Raw genomic sequence first — 27,075 nt, 5'->3', positions numbered from 1 at the left:
GTGTGAAAGAAATTGACAAAAAGCAGAGAGAAGATTGTGTAAAACCTTTATTAAACCTCAGACAACTACATTCCTGAGAAGCCTGACACCGAACTAAAATGAATAACCAGACAATCATCTACGAGCTTGTGCATAGTTTTATTTTTAAAAGGTACACATTGTGTCATTGTTCTAAATTTACCGAGGACAACAGCTTTTGGAGTGAATAGCAGTAAACACTGAAACTCTGCTGAACCAAATGGCACTTTAGTGGCTCTCTTGTGTGTCGCCTGAATCGTGAGAGTAGAAACTGCCAACTAGCATCCTGAAGTTGGCTTTTTAGTTTTTCTTATATTTGAGTAATTCTTCATTGTAATAAAAAAGGCCAAAATACCAGTAGATAAGTGCTTTTTACAACACCACCAGATAAATTTTACTTTAATCAACTTTAAGTGAATTATTCTGGTTCAGAAGAGTTATTTTTTGGGTATCTAAAAGCTTTTGACACGGTCGTAAGGGAAGGTCTTAATTTTAAAACCTTTAATAATTCAAATGAGGGAACCTGTGGAGTGCAAACCTTGGGCCACTTATTAGATGTGAGCAACAACTACTAGTCCAACTCTACTAACATATGCACACTTCGCTACATTTATTTGCTACGTTCAGACGGCCTGCAGATCTTTAAATACATGATGCTTGTGATCAAAGAAAGGCACATTAACAAGTTTTGTATCAGTTAATTCTTCTTCCGAATTGTTTAAACTTACATTACTCTGTACAACTACACCAAACACGTGTCGACATACAACATGTTAAATAGTAACTACCACATCTGCCACAAATAATTTACAACTGAAAAAACCAAACATATTTACACACTGGAATCCTGACACTAGAAAAACCTGTAACGGACATTACAGCGGCTTAATTCAACCCAGATAAATGTAAACAATTCCACATTTCTCATGCTGATTCAATCCTTCAGTACGGGGTTTAATGATTTAGGATGGCTACATGGACTTTTTACATGTTTTTTTGTTGGTATTTGTTTGGATGAAGTTAAGGCACAAAAGAGATGAAATTGAGATAAATTGTCTACGTTTCAAACTATCAACTAAAGTTCTCAGTTAACCAGCTGGGACACACATTTTCCACCACTGGGTAAAACATTTTTAATTTACAAAAGTACCTTTTCTGACTAAAAGAAGCATCTCTATCAATTTTGGCTCAGTAAATGAACGTTGATGTTCTTGATATCATTCAGAAATACTAATTTTATTTCTATTGTGTATTCAGGAAGGATGTTTAAATGTTCTGTATGTGTATTTTTACATGCATTTTTTGACACAAGGAAACTATTTTTGCTGTCTTTCTGAGTGTTAGGACACATTTACAATGGAAAACTGTGGCTGGGTCATGACAAAACTGCACTTCCTGGCTGTCCAAACACTGGCATCACGTGTTTCTTCGCAGTCTATGGAATTTCCCTATGCATTTAAGACTTTTCTGCACCTCAACTATAAGTTTCAGATTTACACACAGGATCTAGAACCTTGATATGATACCACCACCGTAATGACCATCCATGTTCTGGTTGATTTTTAATGCCACTCCACTCTCTTTGTCCGGATTGAAGGGAGTCTTAAAAAATGTTTAAACCTATAATTTATTTACTTTGTCCAAATCAGTTGATGATTTTGTTGACTTGTAACTTTTTCTGATGTTTTGGTTTCTTTTTTACAGCAAAAAAACTCAAAGCGAACCGAAAACAATCACTACAAACCACGCAAGAAGGTTCTTTTGTTTCTGGGTACTATTTCATGCAAAATAATCTGAGACAAATACTAAATGATTTTGAGAAGAGATCTTGAGAGTTGCATAGACTGTGCAAGACACAGTCTTTGTTTTCATTGTTTGTTTACTGTAGTACAACCCACATTGCAAAGCAAATCTGAGAACAGGAAAGCGTATGACTCAAGCTTGCAGCGTTCACCTGGTAGCTGTGTCGGATAAAGGTCAGATTACGTTCACACCATAAATGAATCGCTCTAGAGTTTATTTGGAACCGAACCAAGACCACCTCCTCCAAACGGTCTCAATACGGTGGTTTTGGTCTGCACCCTAGTGCAATTGCTGTGTTCACATCTACACAAAAAAACTGAACCAAGGGGAAAACGAACCAGAGTTTGTGCTAAATGGACTAAACACCACAGGTATGAAAACACTCTTGGACACAAGGACAACATGCCTACATGATGAACATCAATGTTATAGTAAGTGGTTTACTTAGTTAATTTATCAAAGAGTTCACTACATTAGCAATTTTCCGTTTGAATTTGTCCAGAGACAGTAAAATCTCTCAAAAAAAAAACAAAAACTTAGCACCATTGTAGTTGTCTTTGTTTACATCCTTTAACGAGCTTCAAATTCAGAAGACATGGTTTGTTTCAGCCTCAATAGTTTCAAAAAAGGCTCTTTGATAAACCAAATGGATGAAATTCACACAATCTAAAACTATTTCTTAATATTAAGAGTAGGTTTGCTGAAAAAAGAACCCTCTGTGATTGAAGGGGTTCACAGAGTGTGTGTAAAGTATGCTCTCCCCCTTTTTGACCCACCACTAGTCAAGACTTAGGGTCAGATTTTTTTTTCAAGGCTGTGATCTCACATAGCATGACCATGGCATGTTAGTACGTGTGTGCTTCTGTGTCACACATAAGCAAACTCAGCTGTTTTAACCTCAGATTGCTCTCTAAGGCTTCAGTTTCCCACAGCCAAGGGGTCAGTGTCAAGGGTGTGTAAAAAAGAACTGACACTGCTGTGACAGTATGTGGGTTAATCTTTCTAGCAGTGTCCAAATGGTTGAAAGGAAAACTATTTAGAAGATTGTCAGGTCAACAAAAAATGTCCTAACAGAGGGTTACAAAAGCTGTTATTCTACTGGGTCGTGACTAGGAATAAAAAAAAAAAAGACGAGAGCAGAACACCAAGGTGGAAAGGAATTTGAGAAACCTATTCTATGTCTTGATGTATGGATGATTGACAGAAGCTGACATCTTATCCGAAGTGCTTAAGAGGATGGAGAGTGTAGATTGTTCAAAGATGGAACTTAGATGACCTCCCTGCTGTTGCGAATGGCACAGCAGAGCACCATGCTGAAAATCATCCCAATGATCTGAGGACCAGAGAGCAGAAATCAGGTTATTTCTGAAGCTTGTAAAAGTATTTCTGACATTTCTTGTGTTCTGACTCACCATGACTCCAGCAATGCCAATGCCCACATAACCGATGATGAAGAGTTTGCTGTCAAAAAATTCTTTGATTCCTGTCTCACAATCCTGCATAGCACAGAAAAGGACAGTAAAGTACAGTTTCCTTCGTGCATTATTATGATGTTATGAAATTATTCAAGGCTCATTAATTAGGGACTTTAGAGCAGTCTACAACGGCCCTTTGAGGAAACCTTCATAATATGAGCTATAACAACATTTAATTTCCCTTTGGGATTAATAAAGTATTTTTGAATTTGAATAACAGACCTTGGTTTCACTTCCAGCATCACACGGAATTGACTTGGTTCCACAACAGTTCAGCTAGAAACAGGAAGTAAAACATAAGAGAGAAACAATCAATCTTCTAATTAAGTACAGACCACTTGACCTGAACACATGTTTTATTGGAAACTTACCACTTTCTGGTAGGACAGGATCATTGTGCTGTTGCTGTTTTCCTTGTACGTTTTTGTGTAGAAGTTCTGTACATCTTGAATTATCTGAGTGAGAGAAGAGGAGAGTCATACCACTGGCAGGCTTGTAAAACATCATAAAAAGGACTAAGCTGCACAGAAATGTACCTTATCTTTATTTAAGAATCCAAAAACTCCAGCTGCCACCTCGGCCCCAAAAATGATCAGCAGACAAGCAAAAAACTGAAAAAAAATCCTTATGTGATATTTTATAACATGGAGATATGATAAACCAAACTAATCATGCATTTGCACTTACTGAACCCAGCAGGCACTGAGATTCTCTAACAGCTCCACAACAGCCAAAGAACCCAACCAGCATTATCAGACTGCCAGCACCAATTAGTATGTAGACACCTGAAAAGGTAGAAAGATAAAGAAGAGTCTTTTAAGTTTGAAAAAATATAATGATTCAGACACCACATATTTATATAATTATATAACAGGTACACCTGTTTAATTGCTTGTTAACACAAATAGCAAAACAGGCTCATACAGCATCAACTCAATACATGTACGCATCTAGATTTGGTGAAGAAGACTTTATTTCTTTCACCCCAACACAAATATAAATGAACAAAAACAAATAAAATGAACAGAAATCAAAACCTTTGGTGAGTTAGATAAAGACATGCATGTCAAAAACACATTCTAATTAGATCTTGAGCTGGATGGTGAAAATGCTAAAAAAAAAAAAACCGCTACATGGAGTGATGTAGGGAATGTGTGATTGCTGTCAGTAACATCCACAAAAACTTTTTTGTTTGCTTGCTTGTTCGTTTTGATGCGCCACATGACCATGTTACACAGACAAACATGCTACCATATTTGCAGACGTAAACAAATAGTCCTGTTGTTCTCAGACTATATTTAAGCCTGAAGGGATAAAGGAGAGATTTACTACAAGGGAAGCCACATTAGCAGGATAAAATTGTGCTTTGCTGTTAACTGTGCTGGCTAATGGCTATGTTATCCAGGAAATTTGTTTACAATCACTTTATTCAGTCTTATTATAATATACAACTAAGGTTAATAATCATTCTCAACCCATTGCCTTTAGACTACTAATCAGAATGAAGAGAATTAAGAGCATCCTGTAAATTCCAGAAGACCCAATGCTCTCTTTTTACATAAATAGGCATCATTGCACTAACAGTTTAACTAGTGTCAAAACCTTATTTTTAGGCCATAAAAAAGAAAGTATTGCAAAAATGTGCATAGTGGTGGGTTACAACCTCTAAGTGACTTTAGATGTGGTATGGTTGCTGGTGCCAGACAAACTGGTCTAGAAATTCAGAAACTGGTGAACTACTGGGGTTTCCATGCACATATGTACATCTCTCAGGTTAACATAGAATGGTCAGAAAAAGAGAAAATATAAAGCATGCAGCGAGGAAAAGTGCCTTGTTGATGTCAGAGGCCAGGTGCGAATGTGCAAACTCGTTCAAGATGACAGAAAGGCAACATCCGCTCAAATAACAACTGGGTTCAACCAAGGTATGTGGACAGCAATAATGAGCCTTGATATGGATGGGCTACAGCAGCAGAAGACCATGTCAACATGTCACAAAGTTGAGATAATTTCAAACTGGTTTACTGAACATGACAGTTGGGTCACTGTACTCCAGTGACCTCCACAGTAACCAGATCTCAATGTAACAGCACCTTTGAGATGGTGTGGAACATTACATTTGCATCATGGGTGTGCAGTGACAAATTGTCAGTCACTGAGTGATGTTTTCATGTCTTTCATATGGACTAAAATCTCTGAGGAAACCTCTGACATCTTGTTGAATCAATGCCATGAGGAATTAGGGCACATTTAAAAGGTAAAAGTGGAGCCAACCTCGTTCTACCAAGGTGTACCTAATAAAGTCGCTAGTGAGTATAATTTTAAAAACGTCTGGTGGGAAAACCTTTAAAACCGACCAATATTAATCTGTAATCTATAATCTATAAATCACCTACACACTTCAGTTACATGCTCAACAATCTTCCATCTCATTCATGTAGTAGTAAATGTATGTCCCAAGGTCAACAGCAGAGGGCAGCATAGAGTTATAAATGTAATCTAATGCTGTCACTGTCTTTAGCTCCAAAATCCGAACCAGACTTTCCACCTGTAACTTGCTATTAATGTCACTGTTCTGCCAGATGCTTTTTTAGGACTTCACTCAATTATAACACTTTTTACTAGTGCTATAATTGAATGAATAATAAAAAAAAAGCAGTCTGATTTGCAGGACGTTTAATCTGGGTTGTTTTAAACCCTTTGATGCTCTGACTTTCTTGTGATCCACTCAGTAAACAAATACATAAACATCATAGGTATGTCTGCATGGACAAACCTAACAAGATTGGTTTATAAGTAGAGTCTGTTGTGAGGCAAAAACTCCACAGAGAATAGACTGAGGGAGGATGAATGAGTCCTTTTCTTGACCTCCTCCGTGTGATGATAAAAGATCCCGCTTAAGTTTCTTCTCACAACATACTGGAAAACCCCAAAGCAATTTTCCATTCTCATATTCTTAAAAATTGATTTTCATTCAAATGTTATGGCATGAAAAAGAAGAGCTGGGAGTAGCACTACAAGCTAGGAAAACATAATCAGAGCCATGCGTCTTACAGTAAATTGTTTGGACATTTCTTACACAGACAGCAGAGAAGACACACCTTACATTATTATAGGATTTTGTACGGACATATTTTTCACTAAGCAAGAGCAGTCTAAAATTAAGAAACGTAAAGTACCAGTAAGAAAAAGAAGATTTCGTTCTACAGACTGGTGAAATTGCTGATATTATAGAAAGTTTTGTGCAAAATTCTTTTTATTTTCCAGTCCAGAGCTACTTTAAATGTTAAGCCATCTACTTCTTTTTCACTTCTTTTATTTCATCTCTTTCCTTATTTCTTCATTTCTTGCTACCTCCAGCTTTGCTTTAGCTTCAAAGACTTTTTTCCATGAATATTTTTCAGTGGCTTTTCTGCCGTCTGTCTCCTTTCCGTCTGGGCAGAGACAGCTTGAAAGGTGGTGTGCAGGCCTGTGGTTTCCCTCATGGACTCTCAGTGTGCAGCACTCTCTCTCCCTGATTTCACACTCATCTTCTGCATAAAAGTTTAATAATCGAAAACCCTGGAAAATATGTTGGTGCATGGAAAAAACAGGCTTTGTGATATCCAGCAAAAACTGAATATTCATTTGGAAAGTTGTAGGTTTCATTTGATGAGTGTGAAATGAAACAATGGAGTGTCTTGCAAAAGCCTTTATATCCAATGAACTTTTCTAGACTTTGACAAGGTACAACCACAAACTTCAAGGTATTTTGGGGGGATTTTGTGTGATAGAACAACCCAAAATAGTGCATAATTTTGAAGTGGATGAAAATAATATATATATAATTTTTTTACACATAAAAATCTGAAGGGTATTGTGTGCACTTTTTCTACTCTTACACCTGCAAAAATATCAAAGAGCCATTCCATCGTATGTCTGGCTGTACGCTTTGGGTTGTTGTCCTGCTGAAAAGGGAACTTCCACTATAACCTTAAGTCTTTTGTAGTCTCTACGAAGTTTTCCTCCATAATGTTCCTGTATTTAGATCCATCATTTTTCTTATCAATTGTGATCAGCTTCCCTGTCCCTGCTGAAAAAAAGCATCCTCACAGCATGACACCGCTACAACCAGTTTTCATTGATATGTTCAGGGCTTTCTTTATGCCCATCTGTAACAAAACAGAGATTTGTAAAATACACAAGTTATTGTTGTCCAGTAAACACATTGCCCCACCTGAGCCACAGATCTCTCTAGCTCCTCCAGATTTACCTCGCTGCTTCCCTGATTAACGCTCTCATTGTCTGCCCTGTCATTTTAGGTGGATAATCATATATTCGTAGTTTGCAGTTGAGTCATGCTTTTCCGTTTTTCAGAGGATGGAGAAATGGGCTTTGTGAGATGCTCACAGTTTGGCATATTGTTATATAACCCAACCCATCATTAAAGTTCATAACCTAATCCCTGGCTCTATGGTCTGATTGAGCTAGATTTTATTTTAGGGGAATAAGAATTAAGATGGGCTGAATATATATGTACCAAAGACTTTTCAGAATATAAAATGTTTAAACGATGCCTCAAAGAGAGTAAAAAAATAAAGGGAACATTCAAATAACACATCCTAGATCTGAATGAATGAAATATTCTCATTGAATACTTTGTTCTGTACAAAGTTGAATGTGGTGACAACAAAATCACATAAAAATCATCAATGGAAATCAAATTTATTAACCAACGGAGGCCTGGATTTGGAGTCACACACAAAATTAAAGTGGAAAAACACACTACAGACTGATCCAACTTTGATGTAATGTCCTTAAAACAAGTCAAAATGAGGCTCAGTATTGTGTGTGACCTCCACGTGTCTGTATGACCTCCCTACAACGCCTGGGCATGCTCCTGATGAGATGGCAGATAGTCTCCTGAGGGATCTCCTCCCAGACCTGGACTAAAGCATCCGCCAACTCCTGGACAGTCTGTGGTGCAACGTGACGTTAGTGGATGGAGCGAGACATGATGTTCCAGATGTGCTCAATCAGATTCAGGTCTGGGGAACGGGCGGGCCAGTCCATAGCTTCAATGTCTTCATCTTGCAGGAACTGCTGACACATTCCAGCCACATGAGGTCTATCATTGTCCTGCATTAGGAGGAACCCAGGGCCAACCGCACCAGCATATGGTCTCACAAGGGGTCTGAGGATCTCATCTTGGTACCTAATGGCAGTCAGGCTACCTCTGGCGAGCACATGGAGGGCCGTGTGGCCCTCCAAAGAAATGCCACCCCACACCATTACTGACCCACTGCAAAACTGGTCATGCTGAAGGATGTTGCAGGCAGCAGATCATTCTCCACGGTGTCTCCAGACTCTGTCACGTCTGTCACATGTGCTCAGTGTGAACCTGCTTTCATCTGTGAAGAGCACAGGGCGCCAGTGGCGAATTTGCCAATCCTGGTGTTCTCTGGCAAATGCCAAGCGTCCTCCATGGTGTTGGGCTGTGAGCACAACCCCCATTTGTGGACGTCGGGCCCTCATACCATCCTCATGGAGTCAGTTTCTAACCGTTTGCGCAGACACATGCACATTTGTGGCATGCTGGAGGTCATTTTGCAGGGCTCTGGCAGTGCTCCTCCTGTTCCTCCTTGCACAAAGGTGGAGGTAGTGGTCCTGCTGCTGGGTTGTTGCCCTCCTACAGCCTCCTCCACGTCACCTGGTGTACTGGCCTGTCTCCTGGTAGCGCCTCCAGGCTCTGGACACTACGCTGACAGTCACAGCAAACCTTCTTGCCACAGCTCGCATTGATGTGCCATCCTGGATGAGCTGCACTACCTGAGCCACTTGTGTGGGTTGTAGAGTCCGTCTCATGCTACCATGAGTGTGAAAGGACCACCAACATTCAAAAGTGACCAAAACATCAGCCAGAAAGCATAGGTACTGAGAAGTGGTCCGTGCTCTCCACCTGCAGAACCACTGCTTTATTGAGTGTGTCTTGCTAATCGCCAAAGATTTCCCCCTGTTGTCTATTCCATTTGGACAACATCATGTGAAATTGATTGTCAATCAGTGTTGCTTCCTAAGTGGACAGTTTGATTTCACAGAAGTTTGATTTACTTGGAGTTACATTGTGTTGTTTAAGTGTTCCCTTTATTTTGTTGAGCAGTGTATATTTTAATACACCAAATACCAATATATTTATTCTTCATTCAGTTTTTGTTAATATACTGTATATAACAGCAGCAGATACCTTTCAGCAAACCAACTGAGAACGATTCCTATACCAGGTATAAATATAAAAATTAACAAATAGTTGTACATTGTTCAAGTTAAAGTTTGCTCTTGCACTCACCAAGAAAAAAGGTATCTGGAGCCTTACTGCCATTGAGAAGAGAAACAGTCTCTGGGTCAAAACGTAGCCATAGTCCCACGGCCAAAACAAATGAGCCCATTAACTGAAAGGAAAAGGAGACACAAGGACATCTGTTAAGCCGCATGACAAGTTTGTAACACAAACATGTTAAAAGGTGTCATATTTTAAATATATCCTTATAAAAAAACACAAATGTTTTTCCATGTATTGTTCTTTTAGCCTTTCCTGTTCATTACAAAATTATGTTGTTTTTATTTTAAAACGTTAATCACATTTTGAATTAATATTGAAAACTGCCAGTTCTAAAAGTTCTAAAAGATAATCTAAAGCACAACAATGACTATACAGGTCCTTCTCAAAATATTAGCATTTTGTGATAAAGTTCATTATTTTCCATAATGTAATGATGAAAATTTTACATTCATATATTTTAGATTCATTGCACACTAACTGAAATATTTCAGGTCTTTTATTGTCTTAATACGGATGATTGTGGCATACAGCTCATGAAAACCCAAAATTCCTATCTCACAAAATTAGCATATTTCATCCGACCAATAAAAGAAAAGGGTTTTTAATACAAAAAACGTCAACCTTCAAATAATCATGTACAGTTATGCACTCAATACTTGGTCGGGAATCCTTTGGCAGAAATGACTGCTTCAATGCGGCGTGACATGGAGGCAATCAGCCTGTGGCACTGCTGAGGTCTTATGGAGGCCCAGGATGCTTCGATAGCGGCCTTTAGCTCATCCAGAGTGTTGGGTCTTGAGTCTCTCAACGTTCTCTTCACAATATCCCACAGATTCTCTATGGGGTTCAGGTCAGGAGAGTTGGCAGGCCAATTGAGCACAGTGATACCATGGTCAGTAAACCATTTACCAGTGGTTTTGGCACTGTGAGCAGGTGCCAGGTCGTGCTGCAAAATGAAATCTTCATCTCCATAAAGCTTTTCAGCAGATGGAAGCATGAAGTGCTCCAAAATCTCCTGATAGCTAGCTGCATTGACGCTGCCCTTGATAAAACACAGTGGACCAACACCAGCAGCTGACACGGCACCCCAGACCATCACTGACTGTGGGTACTTGACACTGGACTTCTAGCATTTTGGCATTTCCTTCTCCCCAGTCTTCCTCCAGACTCTGGCACCTTGATTTCCGAATGACATGCAGAATTTGCTTTCATCCGAAAAAAGTACTTTGGACCACTGAGCAACAGTCCAGTGCTGCTTCTCTGTAGCCCAGATCAGGCGCTTCTGCCGCCGTTTCTGGTTCAACAGTGGCTTGACCTGGGGAATGCGGCACCTGTAGCCCATTTCCTGCACACTCCTGTGCACGGTGGCTCTGGATGTTTCTACTCCAGACTCAGTCCACTGCTTCCGCAGGTCCCCCAAGGTCTGGAATCGGCCCTTCTCCACAATCTTCCTCAGGGTCCGGTCACCTCTTCTCGTTGTGCAGCGTTTTCTGCCACACTTTTTCCTTCCCACAGACTTCCCACTGAGGTGCCTTGATACAGCACTCTGGGAACAGCCTATTCGTTCAGAAATTTCTTTCTGTGTCTTACCCTCTTGCTTGAGGGTGTCAATAGTGGCCTTCTGGACAGCAGTCAGGTCGGCAGTCTTACCCATGATTGGGGTTTTGAGTGATGAACCAGGCTGGGAGTTTTAAAGGCCTCAGGAATCTTTTGCAGGTGTTTAGAGTTAACTCGTTGATTCAGATGATTAGGTTCATAGCTCGTTTAGAGACCCTTTTAATGATATGCTAATTTTGTGAGATAGGAATTTTGGGTTTTCATGAGCTGTATGCCACAATCATCTGTATTAAGACAATAAAAGACCTGAAATATTTCAGTTAGTGTGCAATGAATCTAAAATATATGAATGTTAAATTTTCATCATGACATTATGGAAGATAATGAACTTTATCACAATATGCTAATATTTTGAGAAGGACCTGTAAATTAGTTCTGCAAAGACATTTTTTCCTACTTCTCTTAAAATTGTTTTTTTTCACTAGTCCACTTGGTGCCATTATCTTTTATAGGAACAGAGTTATGACAAAATGGAGAGCAGCAATGGGAAGGTCAAAGGTAATAATGCATCCCAAAGTTTTAAAAAGTCACAGCTTTAAAACCACTAACATTTTCCATTATGTCTTTCCTATGGTTTAAAATCCTTTAAATGGGATGCCAGGGAAAGTGACGAAATTATTAGAGATTTCTCAGACCGTTAGAATCATAGAGTACCACTGCACTCCTGTACTGGTGGTCAGCTGGCTAAAGCACATTTTATTCTATATTTAGGAATAGGGACCGTGAACAGAGGATTGGGCAGTGGTGGGACTATATCTCTATGTCCCGGGCTTCCCCTGGAGGAGCTGGAGAAGGTGTCTGGGAAGAGGGAAGTCTGGGCGTCTCAACTGAGTCTGCTGCCCCTGCGACCAAGTTCGGGATAAAGCGGAAGACGACAACGAGTGCAATTCAGGAATAGATTCTATATTCTTAATTCTATGTATCAAAACTATGATAGGGATAAAAACATTGACAAAAGTATGATGCCTCTAATAATCAATGTGTTAAAGTAGTATTAGTAAATCAGTACAGCAATAGGAATAATTGCTGCTTTTCTGTTTTAAATAAGTGGCGCAGTTGGTAGCACTGTTGCCTTGCAACAAGAAGGTCCTGGGTTCAATTCCCAGCCTGGGGTCTTTCTGCATGGAGTTTGCATGTTCTCCCCGTGCATGCGTGGGTTCTCACCGGGTACTTCCTCCCACAGTCCAAAGACATGCCTGTTAGGTTAATTGGTCTCTCTAAATTGCCCTTAAGTGTATGAATGAGTGTGTGCATGGTTGTTTGTGTGTTGCCCTGCGATGGACTGGCGACTTGTCAAGGGTGTACCCCGCCTCTCGCCCATAGACTGCTGGAGATAGGCACCAGCTCCCCCGCGACCCACTATGGAATAAGCGGTAGAAAATGACTGACTGACTGTTTTAAAAAAGAGCAGTTAGACCATATTATATAAATTAGCTTATATTTTTATGAAAATACCATTATATTCTGAAACTGTGGTACTTTTACTCATACTGTGAGACTCTCAGTGAACTCCCGTTAAACTGACAGTTATATGGACTTGAAATGTTGTGGATGAGGGGTGTCATAAGTACGGCCCGGCGATCAATGATTTTGTGCAGCCCCTGGACTACAACTCGAGATTGGCACAAATTTGGTTCACCAGCCCAGGCGGTTGATGCAGATACAGTTAAAAAAATTAGGTTGACATTTTTACTGAGCTCAGGGCCTTCCAAAAAATACCTATTCCTTTTTATTAACCATGTAGTTTGCCTTCAATTCAATTTGATAATAAATACGACCGCAAACATCCACTGACTTTTACACAAAAGCAGACTTGGGCACACCCATCTATTAAACCTGGCTAAATAAAGCAAGTGTTTTTGAAGAAAGAGCGACCCATATCATGTTCTTGTTGCTGAGAATAAAAACACAAATTGTGGAAAAAGAAAAGAAAATTGCAACATTCTGCTTTTTTTTCCTATTTTTAAAACAGGGCAAACATGCAAAACCATTTTTATGTTCTAGATCTGCAATGATTTACATATCCATTTCTACAAGAATCAAACTACTTTGCTTGTCTGTTAAAATATTGTATATTTAGTTTCTTGTGGAGTAAAATGTTTTATAAAAAATAAAAAAAATGTGACCCACAACTACTTTCAACTTTACAGTTTTGGCCCCTGGGGCAAAATGTTCGAACACTTCTGGTGTAAAAATCTGTCAACGCTATGTTACAGTCTGACAACAGGCTACAGAAAATTGAAGGTGAATTTCAAATGATTTGTAAAGCACATTTAAAATAAGGCCCTTTGGACCAATATTCTGTATTAAATTAAATTGAAGCAAACCAAAAAACTTGCTATATCAGCAAAACAATCAAACACATAGATGAAAATATAAAGAAGGTGCTGAAAACAATCTAATATGCTAAATTACTGAATTAAAATTCCATCTTTATATACAAAATAGACAAAAGATTGCATCAGTGTCAAACCCTACTAAAATGGAAGCCAATAAAAAAAGATGGGTTAGTAGGAGTTTTCATGAAAACTGTTTTTATCTGCATCCCTTTTGCTTCATAGAATTGCTTCAGTCCCTACAAAAGCTCAGTAAGCCCTGTTTTTCATGCTTAGTTTGTGTTACATTTAAGAGCATCTGAGTCATAGACCTGAATCCTTTTGTTGGAGTATGTTAGTGTAAACGATCCTTTAAATAAACAGAGCCAGCACATGTGGAGCCCTGCAGACAATCAACTCTAAAAACAGTGATCTCTGGCTTCCTGGAATGGTGAAGATGATCTCCTTGGTGTCTCACCTAAAGCTCAAAATAGACTATGTTAGACACTCTTATTACTCTGAACATGCCCCGTTTAGTTAATGATTGCACAGATTCAGCAGATCATATTACTCTGCTACACCTGCTTGTAATTTAACTTTTATGAAACATGTATTTAAGCAGTTGTTTCAACCACAACTGTGCTTTTTTACACTTTTTGAGGCTTTTGTGAATCAACATTTTTCATTTTTACTCCACAATAAAATAAATAGATAATATTTTAACAGACAAGCAAAGTAGTTTGATTCCTGTAGAAAATTGATCTGTAAAACATTGCAGATCTGGAACATAAAAATGGTCTTGCAATGCAGATGATATTTTTCTTTATCAAAGTCTTTGTCAAAAACATGCTACAGTTTGACTAGAGGGAAAAAGTACTTACTGTACTTTATCCACTTGTCACAAGATGTTTCTATTGATCTGAGAAGCTTTCGGTGGTCTCATTAGCTGCATCTCTGATAGATCAACATTGTGAGGTTTTAGCAATGACTTAACCAATGGTCCCAGAGGACAAATAAGTATAAAAACTCCTCGAGCTGAACTTCCAAACAACATCCTGCCTTCGTGTGCACAGAGAGGTAACTTGTTTAGAAGATGGCTATAAATGGAGAGTATTCAGAAGTGGCTGCCACATGATACGTCTGTGTTGCAGATATAGAATTTAGGTAAACCGCTGTTTGTGTGACTGCTAGTTTGGTAGTCTTCCAGCTCTGTTAATATATTTAAGAGAAAGTCCAGCAACACTCTACCAAATGTATTTTGCTATGACATCTCTTGTTTATTCACTGTGCTCTGGCGTGGTCTGGTCCTTTTACTTGCCTACTTGTTTTACTTGTTTTGTCTCATGTCTTTCATCTTTTGCTGTCCACAATCCTTTCCCTGCTGCTAGCCCAGATACACAGGTTATATTTCACAGCATTTTTCTGAAGTAAAGCGAATAGCTTAGTTGTAAAGCATCAGGATAGGACAGGTGTTGGGAAGCCGGTACTCCCAAACTGAGGATTTAGTGTCATGCGGGGTGATGTATAGGAAGGCTGAGCTCTTGGGGTTTCAGGATTATCAAGTCCAAAGTGATAAAGCACAGTGGAGCAAAGGCTGAGGATCTGGAGTTTTACTGAGCATGCTGGATTAGTGTAGGGACAGAGTCTGGATTTGCACAAGAACACCTGTTAATGAGAAGTGTTACCAAGATATTGTAGATTGCTGCATGTGTTTATGTAATTTAGGGTACGTGGTTGGTATATGCTTGGTGAAAATGCTGCACACAAGCTGATGTAATTGCAATTACTGTTAAAAGCTTTTTCAACAGCCAACAAAGTGATTTACTAAATGTATCTCCAACCCTGGCACTTGGGATCCTGACAATCCCAGGGGTCCCATTAACACCCGCTCTGCTATCAGACCTTCCTGTTTCACCCCACTCTAACCTAGGCCCCTCTCCCTCCATCTTCTGACAACCCCACGCATCCCCCTTCATCTGCCCCACCTCATTTCAGCCCCTCCCTCCTAATCTCCCCGGAGGACAAAGAACCAATGTCTACCTCTGACTGCACGCTTTAGTGCACAATGGGAGTGAAAGAGGAAGACACAATGAAGGAGAATCTAAAATAGGGAGAGAAGACAGGAAAAAAAGAAAGTCATTACAGAGCCCATCATCTTTTTTTTCCTCTGCCTGCAGACACAAGCATCTTTCTATACCAAAACATAACATCTGTCCCCATCGTATGCCGAAATATCAGCAGATGGAGATGGAAATTTCTTTTGAAGCTTTGTTGAGGTTATTTTCACAGCTTAAAGCAATGGTTTTAATGTGGCAGTAAGGGATCGTTTTGTTGCGAGGTGGAAAATGGGGGTGTGCATAGTGGAGACAGGACTGTGGTCTTGGTCAAAAACAAGTCTGGGAAAAAGAGGCAAGCTTTACTGTAAATTATATATATAGTCCTGTGTCCCACACATGTCTGGGTAAACTAACGCAGCATCATATTAAAAAATGGTGGGCAGATGGAGAATGTAAAAAGAGATGAGATAATTATGGGTGGGGGTAGTAAATCCAATTGTGCCTGGTGACAGGCAGGGCAAAGGCTCACACTGGCCTCCACTACGCAGCCCTGCCTGTTTGGAGGACTGCATTTGGCTTCAGCCATAGTTGTAACGTCAGTGAGTGCATGCTCTCGGCTTTACAATCTATGGTAATTTGATGAGCCAACTATGACCAACATGACTGTTGTGAGAGCATGAACTACAAACACTAAACAAAACATAATTTCAGACAGAAATCAGCAGCAGAGTCATATATTCTGGTTATTGTATAGCATAAATCTTCCAACTATTAACTCACTGTGCCAGGTTTAACTTTGTAGTGCTCTGAATCAAGAGATGTGGATGAGTTTAAAGTGCCCCAGGATGCTTTTTACAATGACATTTGAAATTGCAGTTATTTAAATTAATAGTGTGTTAATAAAAGTAAAGACAAAAGTAGTGCTCAAAATCCAAATGGTAGCTTTAAATTTCCACACATACAAATGCAATGGGAACACGTTCTATCCAAAAGAAAACAAAAAAATGTAATTTGTTATCATTCTACAAAATGTGAGGAAAATGCTTTCCTGTGAATCACTGAACAATTTTTTTGTTCTATAACTGGTTTCCAAGAATTGCTTCACATTGGTGTTGCTTCTGACACCTGTAAACAGGTTTTCCAGCTCATTATTGTCACACAATTCTTCTGCACTTCTTGGTTTTGCCTCAGAAACAGCAATGTTTGATGTCACCTCACTGGATTAAGATCCCAGGATTGGGCTGGCCTCTCTGTGATTTTAATCTTGGTGTTCGTTCGTTCGTCGTCTTCTGCTTATCCAGGACCGGGTCGCGGGGGCAGCAGACTCAGCAGAGATGCCCAGACGTCCCTCTCTCCAGACACCTCCTCCAGTTCCTCCAGGGGGAGCCCAAGGCGTTCCCAGGCCAGCCGAGAGACATAGTCCCTCCAGCGTGTCCTGGGCCGTCCCCTGGGCCTCCTCCCGGTGGGACGTGCCTGGAACACCTCCCGAGGAAGGCGTCCAGGAGGCATCCGGTATAGATGCCCGAGCCACCTCAACTGGCTCCTCTCGATGTGGAGGAGCAGCGGCTCTACTCCGAGCCCCTCCCGGATGGCCGAGCTCCTCACCCTATCTCTAAGGGAATGCCCGGCCACCCTACGGAGGAAGCTCATTTCAGCCGCTTGTATCCGTGATCTCGTTCTTTCGGTCATGACCCAAAGTTCATGGCCATAGGTGAGGGTAGGAACATAGACTGACCGGTAAATTGAGAGCTTTGCTTTTCGGCTCAGCTCTCTCTTCACCACAATGGACCGGCACAGCGCCCCCATTACTGTGGCAGCCGCACCGATCCGTCTGTCGATCTCCCGCTCCATTCTTCCCTCACTCGTGAACAAGACCCCGAGATACTTAAACTCCTCCACTTGAGGCAGGAACTCCCCTCCAACCTGAAGAGGACAAGCCACCCTTTTCTGGTCGAGTACCATGGCCTCGGACTTGGAGGAGCTGATCCTCATCCCAGCCGCTTCACACTCGGCTGCGAACCGCCACAGCGCATGCTGTAGGTCTTGGCTAGAGGGGGCCAGCTGGACCACGTCATCCGCAAAAAGAAGAGATGAAATCCACTGGTCCCCAAACCAGACCCCCTCCGGCCCTTGGCTGTGTCTAGAAATCCTGTCCATAAAAGTTATGAACAGGACCGGCGACAAAGGGCAGCCTTTCCGGAGTCCAACATGCACTGGGAACAGGTCCGACTTAGTGCCGGCAATGCGGACCAAACTCCTGCTCCGCTCGTACAGGGACCGGATGGCCCCTAATAAAGGGCCCCCGATTCCATACTCCTGGAGCACCCCCCACAGGGCATCACGAGGGACACAGTCGAATGCCTTCTCCAGGTCCACAAAACACATGTGAACCAGTTGGGCAAACTCCCATGAACCCTCGAGCACCCTGTAGAGGGTATAGAGCTGGTCCAGTGTTCCACGGCTGGGACGAAAATCACACTGTTCCCTCCTGAAGCCGAGGTTCGACTATCGGTCGGACTCTCCTCTCCAATACCCTGGCGTAGGCCTTACCAGGGAGGCTGAGGAGTGTGATCCCCTGTAGTTGGAACACACCCTCCGGTCCCCCTTCTTATAAAGGGGGACCACCACCCCAGTCTGCCAGTCCAGAGGCACTGTCCCCGACCGCCACGCAATGTTGAAGAGGCGTGTCAACCATGACAGCCCTACAACATCCAGAGACTTGAGGTACTCAGGGCGGATCTCATCCACCCCCGAAGCCTCGCCACCGCGGAGCTTTTTAACCACCTCGGTGACTTCAGCCTGGGTGATGAAAGAGTCCAACCCCGAGTCCCCAGCCTCTGTTTCCACTATGGAATGCGTGATGGCAGGATTGAGGAGACCCTCGAAGTACTCCTTCCACCGCCCGATAATGTCCTCAGTCGAGGTCAGCAGTCCCCCGCCCGCACTATAAACAGTGTTGGCAAAGCACTGCTTCCCCCTCCTGAGGCGCCGGACGGTTAGCCAGAATCGCTTCGAGGCCAACCAGTAGTCCTTCTCCATGGCCTCACCGAACTCTTCCCAGGCCCGAGTTTTTGCTTCTGCCACAGCCCGGGCCGCAGCACGCTTGGCCTCACGGTACCCGTCAGCCGCCTCAAGAGTCCCACAAGCCAACCACAGCCGATAGGACTCCTTCTTCAGCTTAACAGCATCCCTTACTGCCGGTGTCCACCACCGGGTTCTGGGATTGCCGCCACGACAGGCACCACAGACCTTACGGCCGCAGCTATGGGCAGCAGCATCAACAATAGATGCGGAGAACATGGTCCACTCGGACTCTATGTCTCCAACATCCCCCGGGATCTGGTCGAAGCTCTCCCGGAGGTGGGAGTTGAATATATCCCTGGCCGAGGGCTCCGTCAGGCGTTCCCAGCAGACCCTCACTATTAATCTTGGTGTGTCTTGTTAAAAAAACCATTACAAGGGCATTTCCTCTTCAGCAATAGGCAGCTTAAGCCCTTGAGATTTTTTCAAACTGAGACACCATGATTGCTGGAATGGGATATGGACGCCATGGTATGAGTGACATCCCCACAGCATGATACCTAAACCACCATACTTTACAGTGACTGTGGCTGCACTGCATTCTATGTTTTCCCCTCTTCAATAAAATTTTCCTCAGATTATCTGAAAGTAATTCTTTTTACCAGCAGGTTCAACAGTTGTTTCTTTGTCCTAGAATAAGGGCAATTTAACACCTGTTTTTTTCACAGATAGAATGAACTCTCTAGTTGGACCCCACACTTTTATTACTCTGAACATGCCCCGTTTAGTCAATGATTGCACAGATTCAGCAGATTGAATTACCCTGCTTATAATTTAACTTCCATGAAACATGTATGTAATTTTATCTACAGCAGTTGTTTTAACCACAACTGTGTTTTTATACACTTTTTGAGGCTTTTGTGAATATAAAAAGGAAATGTCTTGTTGGCAGTTTGACTTTTCTTCTTTTAGTTGATAATAGTGGTTTGAAAATATTTAGACATCATGATATTTCTTGCCTATGTCTTGTGAAGCAGTCTCCATTTGCTGTCAGCAGGTGACTTCCTCTGGTGAAGTAAGTCAAAGATCTTGTTACGACCCCGGTGAAGGATTTAGGCCTGATAACCTGTTGTATCGAGGATTAAAACTCATTAAAGTATAAAGTTATTTTTGAGTTTTTTCCTGGTGTGTTGACAGAGTTGGCCAGTAAAGATTACTTGTCGGGCTGGCTGACATCACTTAAGAAAGAAAGGGCCTCTATTCATTTTAAATTATTGATTTGACAGCATTTTGGTACTCGATAATGGTGACACAATAACAGACAACGTATGAACACTTTGGGAGCACTCAAATTATCTTAACTGGCAACCTGTTAGCTGTTATTAATGTTAAAGTTAGCATCTGCTCCATAGCTTTCGATCAGCGCTGAGCTAAGGGACTATTTCACAAGTTTTTGGTTAAATGAGTCTGGACTGCATTTGATCATCCCTAATTCAAAAGTTAAATTCTTAGAATGGTCAAACCTGAACTGGACAATTCTTCAAAAAGTAGAAAAACTATAAAACTCTGCTGAGATTTATCAAACCCTTATTCTATTCAAGAAAAACCAAAAAGGAAGAGTTTTGACATCAGATAAGCATAAATACCTCAAGAAATGGACCAGTCAAACTTGGACCGTAATATTTTGATGACGGATTATTTAAAACGGTGGTTTGAGAAACCAGTCACAACAAAAAAGCACTGATTTCCAGTATGGTCTCATCTCGTAAACCCAATGTCGAGTATTCGTTTTGTCTTGGATGAAGGCTGTATCGTCACACCCCTACTTCATAACATAAAAATTTGTATAATGCCTTGGTCAATGGCTACTTTGGCTGATCAACAACCAAGTTGAGTGGCTGCCTTGTACCGTTTCCTGTTTAAATAATTCAAAGCAGACTGAGCTCTTCAGAAGAGGGAGCTTAAACAGAAAACGGCTAAAACAGGGTTCTTCACACAGAATGCAACAAAATGTTCTTAAGCAAGAAGATACCTGTACCTTTAGCTTCATAAAGGAGATCCTATAATCCTAAAATAATTTAGCAAAACACTTTCCATATTTAGGCCTTTCAGTGATTCTTGATTATGAATATGAAATTATTAGGAAAATGCTTTGTGGACTGAACCCATTAAGTTAGAAGTTTTATGGTTTATAATTTCACAGAAATCGTGCTGCAATACCACTGAGAAGGTTCCTTTAATAAACAGCTGCTGCATACGTTTGCTTTTTCACGCTGTCTAAATATCACGGGAATGGCACTATGTCAATGTGTGCTTTCACACAAGGACCAATTTCGCAGAATCGAAGACTCAACAACAGTGGTGGTGTCTGGTGTGTCATGTTTCACTGTGCCTCGCCTTACAAGCACACAAACAACATCCTCCACTCTGAATAACTGCAGCCCTACTAGACGCAACAATGTCAAACCCTCTCTGTACTTCACATACAGACTGCTGAGCCAGAGTAGCTAAACAAATAGCAAAAAAAACCAAAAAAACAAAACAGTTGCATCTTAAAGTAAGCTATAGGAAATGGCCCTATTACATTGTGAGACAGTTTTTGCATTTCAATGCAAGTGTTTTATGTTGTAGTTAAAACAAAATAAGAAATGTTTGCCATGATTGTTTTTTTTTTTTTACGTGTCCTGTCCAGCAGAGTAGACCAGACTAGTGCCAACACTGCCTTAACTCGAACGGGCCCTGAACCCGAATGACCCCTGCTTGCTGGATTTCAAACGTAACAGAGGAATACTTAAGTTAGTTCAATATTTTATGAACCTGGCAGTGTTAAATTAAAAAATAACACTCAACAAAACTAATAATAGTTTTGTTCATTTAACTTTATGAGACTTACAGAGTCTTAAACCTCTTGTTGAGTGGATGCCAGAAAAAATTTGTTTTTCATCATGAATTCAATAATTAGAAATGCTATGTGTAGTCTTAATGCCATTTTAAAGACAGAACTCTTTAAGAGTAAAGGCTGTTTTTTTCCTGATATTTTCCAGATTTTTTCCTGTTCTACTGAAGAAATTCCCCTTGTGCAAAGTAAACAAATTAAGAATTACAAGAAACAAACAGTTGACATTCACATTAAAAAGCATACCGCAAATGTACTTGGGGTAATTCATGAGAATGGTGCTTTTAAAGCTTTTGAACATAATGCACTGAAGAAATGTTGACATGATTGCCACACGGGTAAATTTTTGACTAAAGGAATCAATAAAAGGTGTGCAGTCATAGCAAGGGAGCAATACTAATGCAGCCCAACTAGACAACAGATCTGCTTTGTTTTAGCAGTTTTTATAACCAACCTCTAAATGAATCTCACAACAACACAGAGATGGCAAAACAAGTGCCATTTTAAAAGGTCATAATAGCAATGTTAGAGCCTCTGTGTACAATGAGAGTAATCATTGACCACACTACGTCACGCTTGACCTCTAAGGTGTCCTTGTGTTAATAATTTGAGCAGCTATCTGCTGACACATTTCAGAATAACAACTTGTCTGACTTTCACTCTACACTTGGGATGTCACAAGGAAGTGTGAGATAGAAAATCATTAATTTAACTCACATCAAATACACTAAAATCTTATGACCTCTTACTACACTATCAGAAAGAGTGTAGCTGCAGCCAAATGGGGGCTGGGATGTTGTGAGTATGTATGGTAGCTGGTCAAAGGTACTGAAGGAACTGTAGCAGAAAACACTAATGCAATTAGAACAACCTCAGTACAAGATACCAGAAGAGGCTATTTTAGATGATTTGTGGTATATGCATATATTCGATGTATTCATATCTTTTTCCAGTCATCCAAATCCCTTATATTAAACATCTTATAAAAGCTATGCTGACTGTCACTTTTCTGTACAATGAGGTTTTTAAAGGGATAGTTTACAATTTTTGATGTGAGGTTCTAGGTTATAAGGGGTTAATATCTTACCTGCAGCAGACACCTCTCTTGTTGTCTCCTTTTAGTACAAGTCAAGATTAGTTGGTCCCATAGGCTGAAGATAGCCTGAGAGGGGCCAACATCAAATTAGACACTACTGTTTTGTTGATGATGATTTACACAGAAATTGGAGGTAGGAGGTGGTGTCCCACCAATGGTCATCTTGTGTGAAAAACCTACTAGGTGTGGAACATGTCAAGTTTGTTTTTTTAAGAATAACTGCCTTAAAATCAATACAAAATCATTATCATAAACCATTTTTAACAATAGTTTTTTGCCCTTACATCAGTTTGCTGACTAATAACACAACATGTTTTAGTTTTAGCATGAGTTTCACACAAGAAGATCACTGGTGGGACACTGCCTCCTTCCTCAATTTCCCTTGTCAAAATGCATCAACATCTTTGTAAATAAAAAAGCTAAAGCTCTTTTATAAACTGCTCAACAGTAAAATATGCATTCTCATAAACTGTTGCAACATTGTTGTTTTGACTTTATTGTAATAACACAGTACAAATTCCCTTTGGTTGAAGTAGACAACATTTACTAGGGTTGTCAAAATAATTCATATTTTGATATTATCAATACTAAAAAAAATTAATTTAAGATACTCAATTGCATCAAAATCAATAGAAACTAAGTCAGAATTGTCCGACTTTTTCTGGCAGCAGGGCTACAATAACAGACAGAACAACTCAATCCCTCCCCTTCCTGCAGTCGATTATCTGACGAGCTGCTGCCAGAAAAAAGACATATGCAACCCTCCTTAACCGACAAAGCAAACACAAAATCGTTGTTCGGAGGTATTTTCCTTATGAGGCAGACGGACGAAAAAAAAAAAAAAAAATCAACAAAATGGCGAACAACACCACATGCTAGCTGCACTAACGCTATGACAATGACGTTTGAGAGTAACATAAAAAAAGTCAGTAAAGCTCCTGTATCTAGGACTCTAAAGTAGGAAACCTCCCAGATGACATAAGCTAACAATTTCTGTTTAAAAACTAGCTTCACAGACAGCCCAATGACTGTGCTCTGTCGAGCTGCACATCCCAGGTGCGCAGTCCCAAACCACGTAACGCTATGTTCTACTGTGGTACGAATTAACTCAGGAAAATGTTGATCAGCTGATGCCTCAATCAGATACTAAATAGTGAAGCAGCGAAACAAACCACCCTTCATTACATTGTAAAGGCATCGGATGATAACGTGGCTAATGACAACTAGGGTTTAAATATGTTAATCGATATTAACTCAATTAATTATTATTCAAAGATACTCCTTTGCGTCAAAATCTACATAAACTGACCCATTCTTATTTACCCAAATTGCTGAATTTTTTCCAGCAGCAAAACAGAGACACTCAGTCTTAGGTGCGACTGGTAGTTTTAGACTTTGCCAACCATATGCTAACCTCTTTAACTAACAAGGCAAACAAAAAATGTTTGTTCAGAGGTAATGTCCCCATGACACAGGCAAACAGGAAAAAACTGAATGATGCTACATGCTAGATGTGGTTATGCTGCAAGCTTGCACCATGGCATGGATCTTTGACAGCAACTTAAAAGCAACCGTATCTGCAAAAGTGAAGTAGTAAACCTCCTGGTCTACATGAGCTAATGCTATCTGTTTGAATATAAGCTTCATGGACACCGACAGCCCAATAATTGTAAACCTTGGGTTTGTGCTCCTACATCAAGATGTGCTTCTTGAGCCTCGCAAAGCTCTGGTCTTATTTTTCAAACTTTATTAAGAACATCACAGTGGAACATGGCACACATCAAGTTGACAAGAACACAGGAAGGAGTATGAAGTAAATAATCGAAAAGGATACAACATAAGTACACCATAAACACAAAATGCCCAGGGTTTCAACATGTTCTTACACACAAAGATTAAAAAAAAAGTTTTAAAATGTTTGACAAGTTTTAAGGCCTTTTTCTTGCTGTCGATTATTGAAAAAAAAAGTTAAATATACAAATGTAATTCGAAAGATCCTTTATTTGTCCTTCAGAAGTAACATGCATTTGTCTCTACAGCTAATTTACAGGCAATTGAAAACATACAGTGGCACACTAAAAGTTAGCCATTATAATGAAATAAAATAATTACACGACTAAATCAAAGCTACATATGCAGATAAAAGAAATTGTACCAAGTGTTATTTTGTCTACTGTTTTGCCAAACAGGGGAGTGACACTTAAATTATAGATTTTTCTAGATGTTTCTAAATGAGGGCTAAATTATTCCATATTTATTGGTTTAATAAAGGACATTAAAATATTGTCATATTGTACTTCATCGTATTTTTCTTCTCTTAACTACAAAGAACCCTGTGCCTCGAAAAAATTATGCTGCAGTTTTGAAAATAGTATCAAGCATCTTTCTTAGTATCAGTATTATGCTTGAAACTTCTGTATTGTGACTACAAATGTTATTTATATTTAAAAAAAAGACACTTAGAGAGGTATTTACTGCAGGAAAGACAACAATTCTTTATAATATTTTAAACTGAGCTCACCTCAAAAATGCTAAACTGTCTTTTAAAGTTGCAGCACTAATGTCATACAAATGTTTGCTTCCTGATAACAAGCAGCAAGATATAAATGACAATGAAGTAATACAAGTGCCTATCTTTGAGAAATCTAAACATGACCAAGTGTGCTGATGGAAAAACATGATCTTTTTATATTTTGCAGAATTTTCTGCGGAAAACCTTGGAGAAGAAAGTTAAGTATGCCAATGTTAAACCACTTGTAATATAATATAAAAAAACAACATGCCTCTATGTGATGTAACTCAGTTATCATCATACTGATCTGTTTGCATCTGGGTCAAATTCCTGCCAACTGTCCCCGTTTTGCCTGTGAGCGCGCAAACACGCACATGAATATCCCTTTCAATCTCCTATTGACCCTCTTTTTTCCCCGCTCGCCTCCACTGTCTTCATCCCCTTGATTTTGTATTGCTAAGAAACCACATTTTTTTCCCATCTGACAGTTGTTCATCTCTCTCTCTCTCCCAGACTGCTGCCTGTGTCCACACTCGGGGGTATGACAAACCAAAAATAGCTCTGTGTGAAGATAGGAGAAGTCAGTGGAATGACTGCTGAGACCCTGGAGACTGCTGCATTCGTGGCTCTGACAGGTGCTGCTGCCGCTTAGCAGAGCTGAAGCATCACATTGAAATTATGCTATTGTCCTTTTGCCACAATGGATTCATTCAGAGTGCACTCAGCCCCCCATCCACTCTGCAGTTGCACGTTAGAGAATCTCTCTCACGCATGCAAACAAACAAACAAATACACACAAAATGATATTTCTTTATCAGAAAGAAATGTGTTGCATACATAGACGCCACTAGACTCACGTGTTCTGATAAGAAAATAAAAATAATAAAACTAATTATAAAAAATAAAACAAGTATTCCTTTAAAAAAATATGTTTTAAATAAATTGTCGAATTTGTATACTTTTTTTGCATGCTTCCACTGGTATTTTGATTATTTATTTTTAGTGATGAGCTCCAAGTATTTGAGGTTGGAAGCCCTCCGTGCCTTCACCCTTATTTTAGCTGTTATTATTACTTCCAGCAAGAAGAAACATGTTGGTAAGATTACATTATACCCAAATCTACCAGGAGTATGGATAATTATGGGGTTAAATGCACATATAACGTTTTATTAATTAACGACACATTGCACAGGCACAAACAAATATTATCTGTCTTTCAACGCACCTGTTTATGATAAAGTAACAACGTGGGACCTCCACCTGAGAGCTGCTGTTTCACAAACATTTAAAAGAGGAAGTGTTACATCGTCACTTCATCAGAGAGCTTGGCGGAGTTCGTTAATGAAGCAACGTGGCGCGGAAGGCCAGCGGTTTGTTTTCTCATGCCCTGTCTCATTCTCTCTCTGGCTTTTCATTCAGCCTTCCTTTCAAAAACACGCTTCCCGGGGGAAAGGAGGGCGGGGTTTTCTTTTCCTCTGTGGAAAATCTGATTTGTTCCCGGTGAGCCAAAACTAAAAAAACTCAAGACGGTCACCCTTTCTGCGCCGCACAGGGCAACTCCACGCATGCCTAAAGCAAGACAAAGCATCCGCCAAAACTCGGACTATCTGATGCTTAAGGTGAGTACTGCTACTATTCTGCACTGTTGCACTTGCTCAACTCGCATCCCTTTCTTCCAGCAAACATGCGATAGATACTCACCCAGAATATAAAGTTGAAGACGAACAAAAGGTACTTCACACATTTCATTCCTCCTTCTACCTTCCCCATGTCGGCTGGATGTTGGTATTTATCCGTGCAAAATTCTCCCACTATTGAACAAACTGTGACAAATAAACAGTCCAACTGAAAGCACTTAAAAGCGCCCTCTCTCATACATGCACGCAAACGCTCACACAGCCTACTGCACAAAACACCGCAGGATCCGCTTAATCTTTCCAGACCGC

At 40.3% G+C, this 27,075-nt stretch overlaps 1 protein-coding gene across 2 annotated transcripts; it reads right to left on the bottom strand.

Moving 5' to 3' along the window:
- Positions 1–29: 29 nt before the first annotated feature.
- On the bottom strand, positions 30–27,075 carry LOC124865759 (CD9 antigen-like). Of its 2 annotated transcripts, none has more exons than XM_047361137.1 (8): positions 26,831–27,075; positions 9,622–9,724; positions 3,984–4,081; positions 3,833–3,907; positions 3,668–3,751; positions 3,519–3,572; positions 3,234–3,317; positions 30–3,154 (listed from the first exon to the last, which is right to left on the bottom strand). In XM_047361137.1, the coding sequence occupies exons 1-8, from the start codon at positions 27,002–27,004 to the stop codon at positions 3,089–3,091; spliced, it is 738 nt and encodes a 245-aa protein (XP_047217093.1). In that variant the 5' UTR covers positions 27,005–27,075; the 3' UTR covers positions 30–3,088. The 2 variants fall into 2 exon arrangements, with proteins under 2 accessions (XP_047217093.1, XP_047217103.1); XM_047361147.1 differs by lacking the exon at positions 26,831–27,075 and adding an exon at positions 26,355–26,491.

Source organism: Girardinichthys multiradiatus, chromosome 1 (genome assembly GCF_021462225.1).
Source record: "Girardinichthys multiradiatus isolate DD_20200921_A chromosome 1, DD_fGirMul_XY1, whole genome shotgun sequence".
NCBI lineage: Eukaryota > Metazoa > Chordata > Actinopteri > Cyprinodontiformes > Goodeidae > Girardinichthys > Girardinichthys multiradiatus.
Note: the sequence above shows the minus strand (reverse complement) of the source record. Positions and strands in the feature narration are given on the sequence as shown.

Excerpts from the sequence above, each read along its gene's own strand:
- LOC124865759 (XM_047361137.1), bottom strand. The coding sequence starts at position 27,004 with ATGAGAGAGGGCGCTTTTAAGTGCTTTCAGTTGGACTGTTTATTTGTC. Across the intron at positions 3,573-3,667 it reads TCCTGTCCTACCAGAAAGTG|CTGAACTGTTGTGGAACCAA; the intron begins GTAAGTTTCCAA and ends TCCTGTTTCTAG. Across the intron at positions 3,155-3,233 it reads TTGGCATTGCTGGAGTCATG|ATCATTGGGATGATTTTCAG; the intron begins GTGAGTCAGAAC and ends TCTGGTCCTCAG.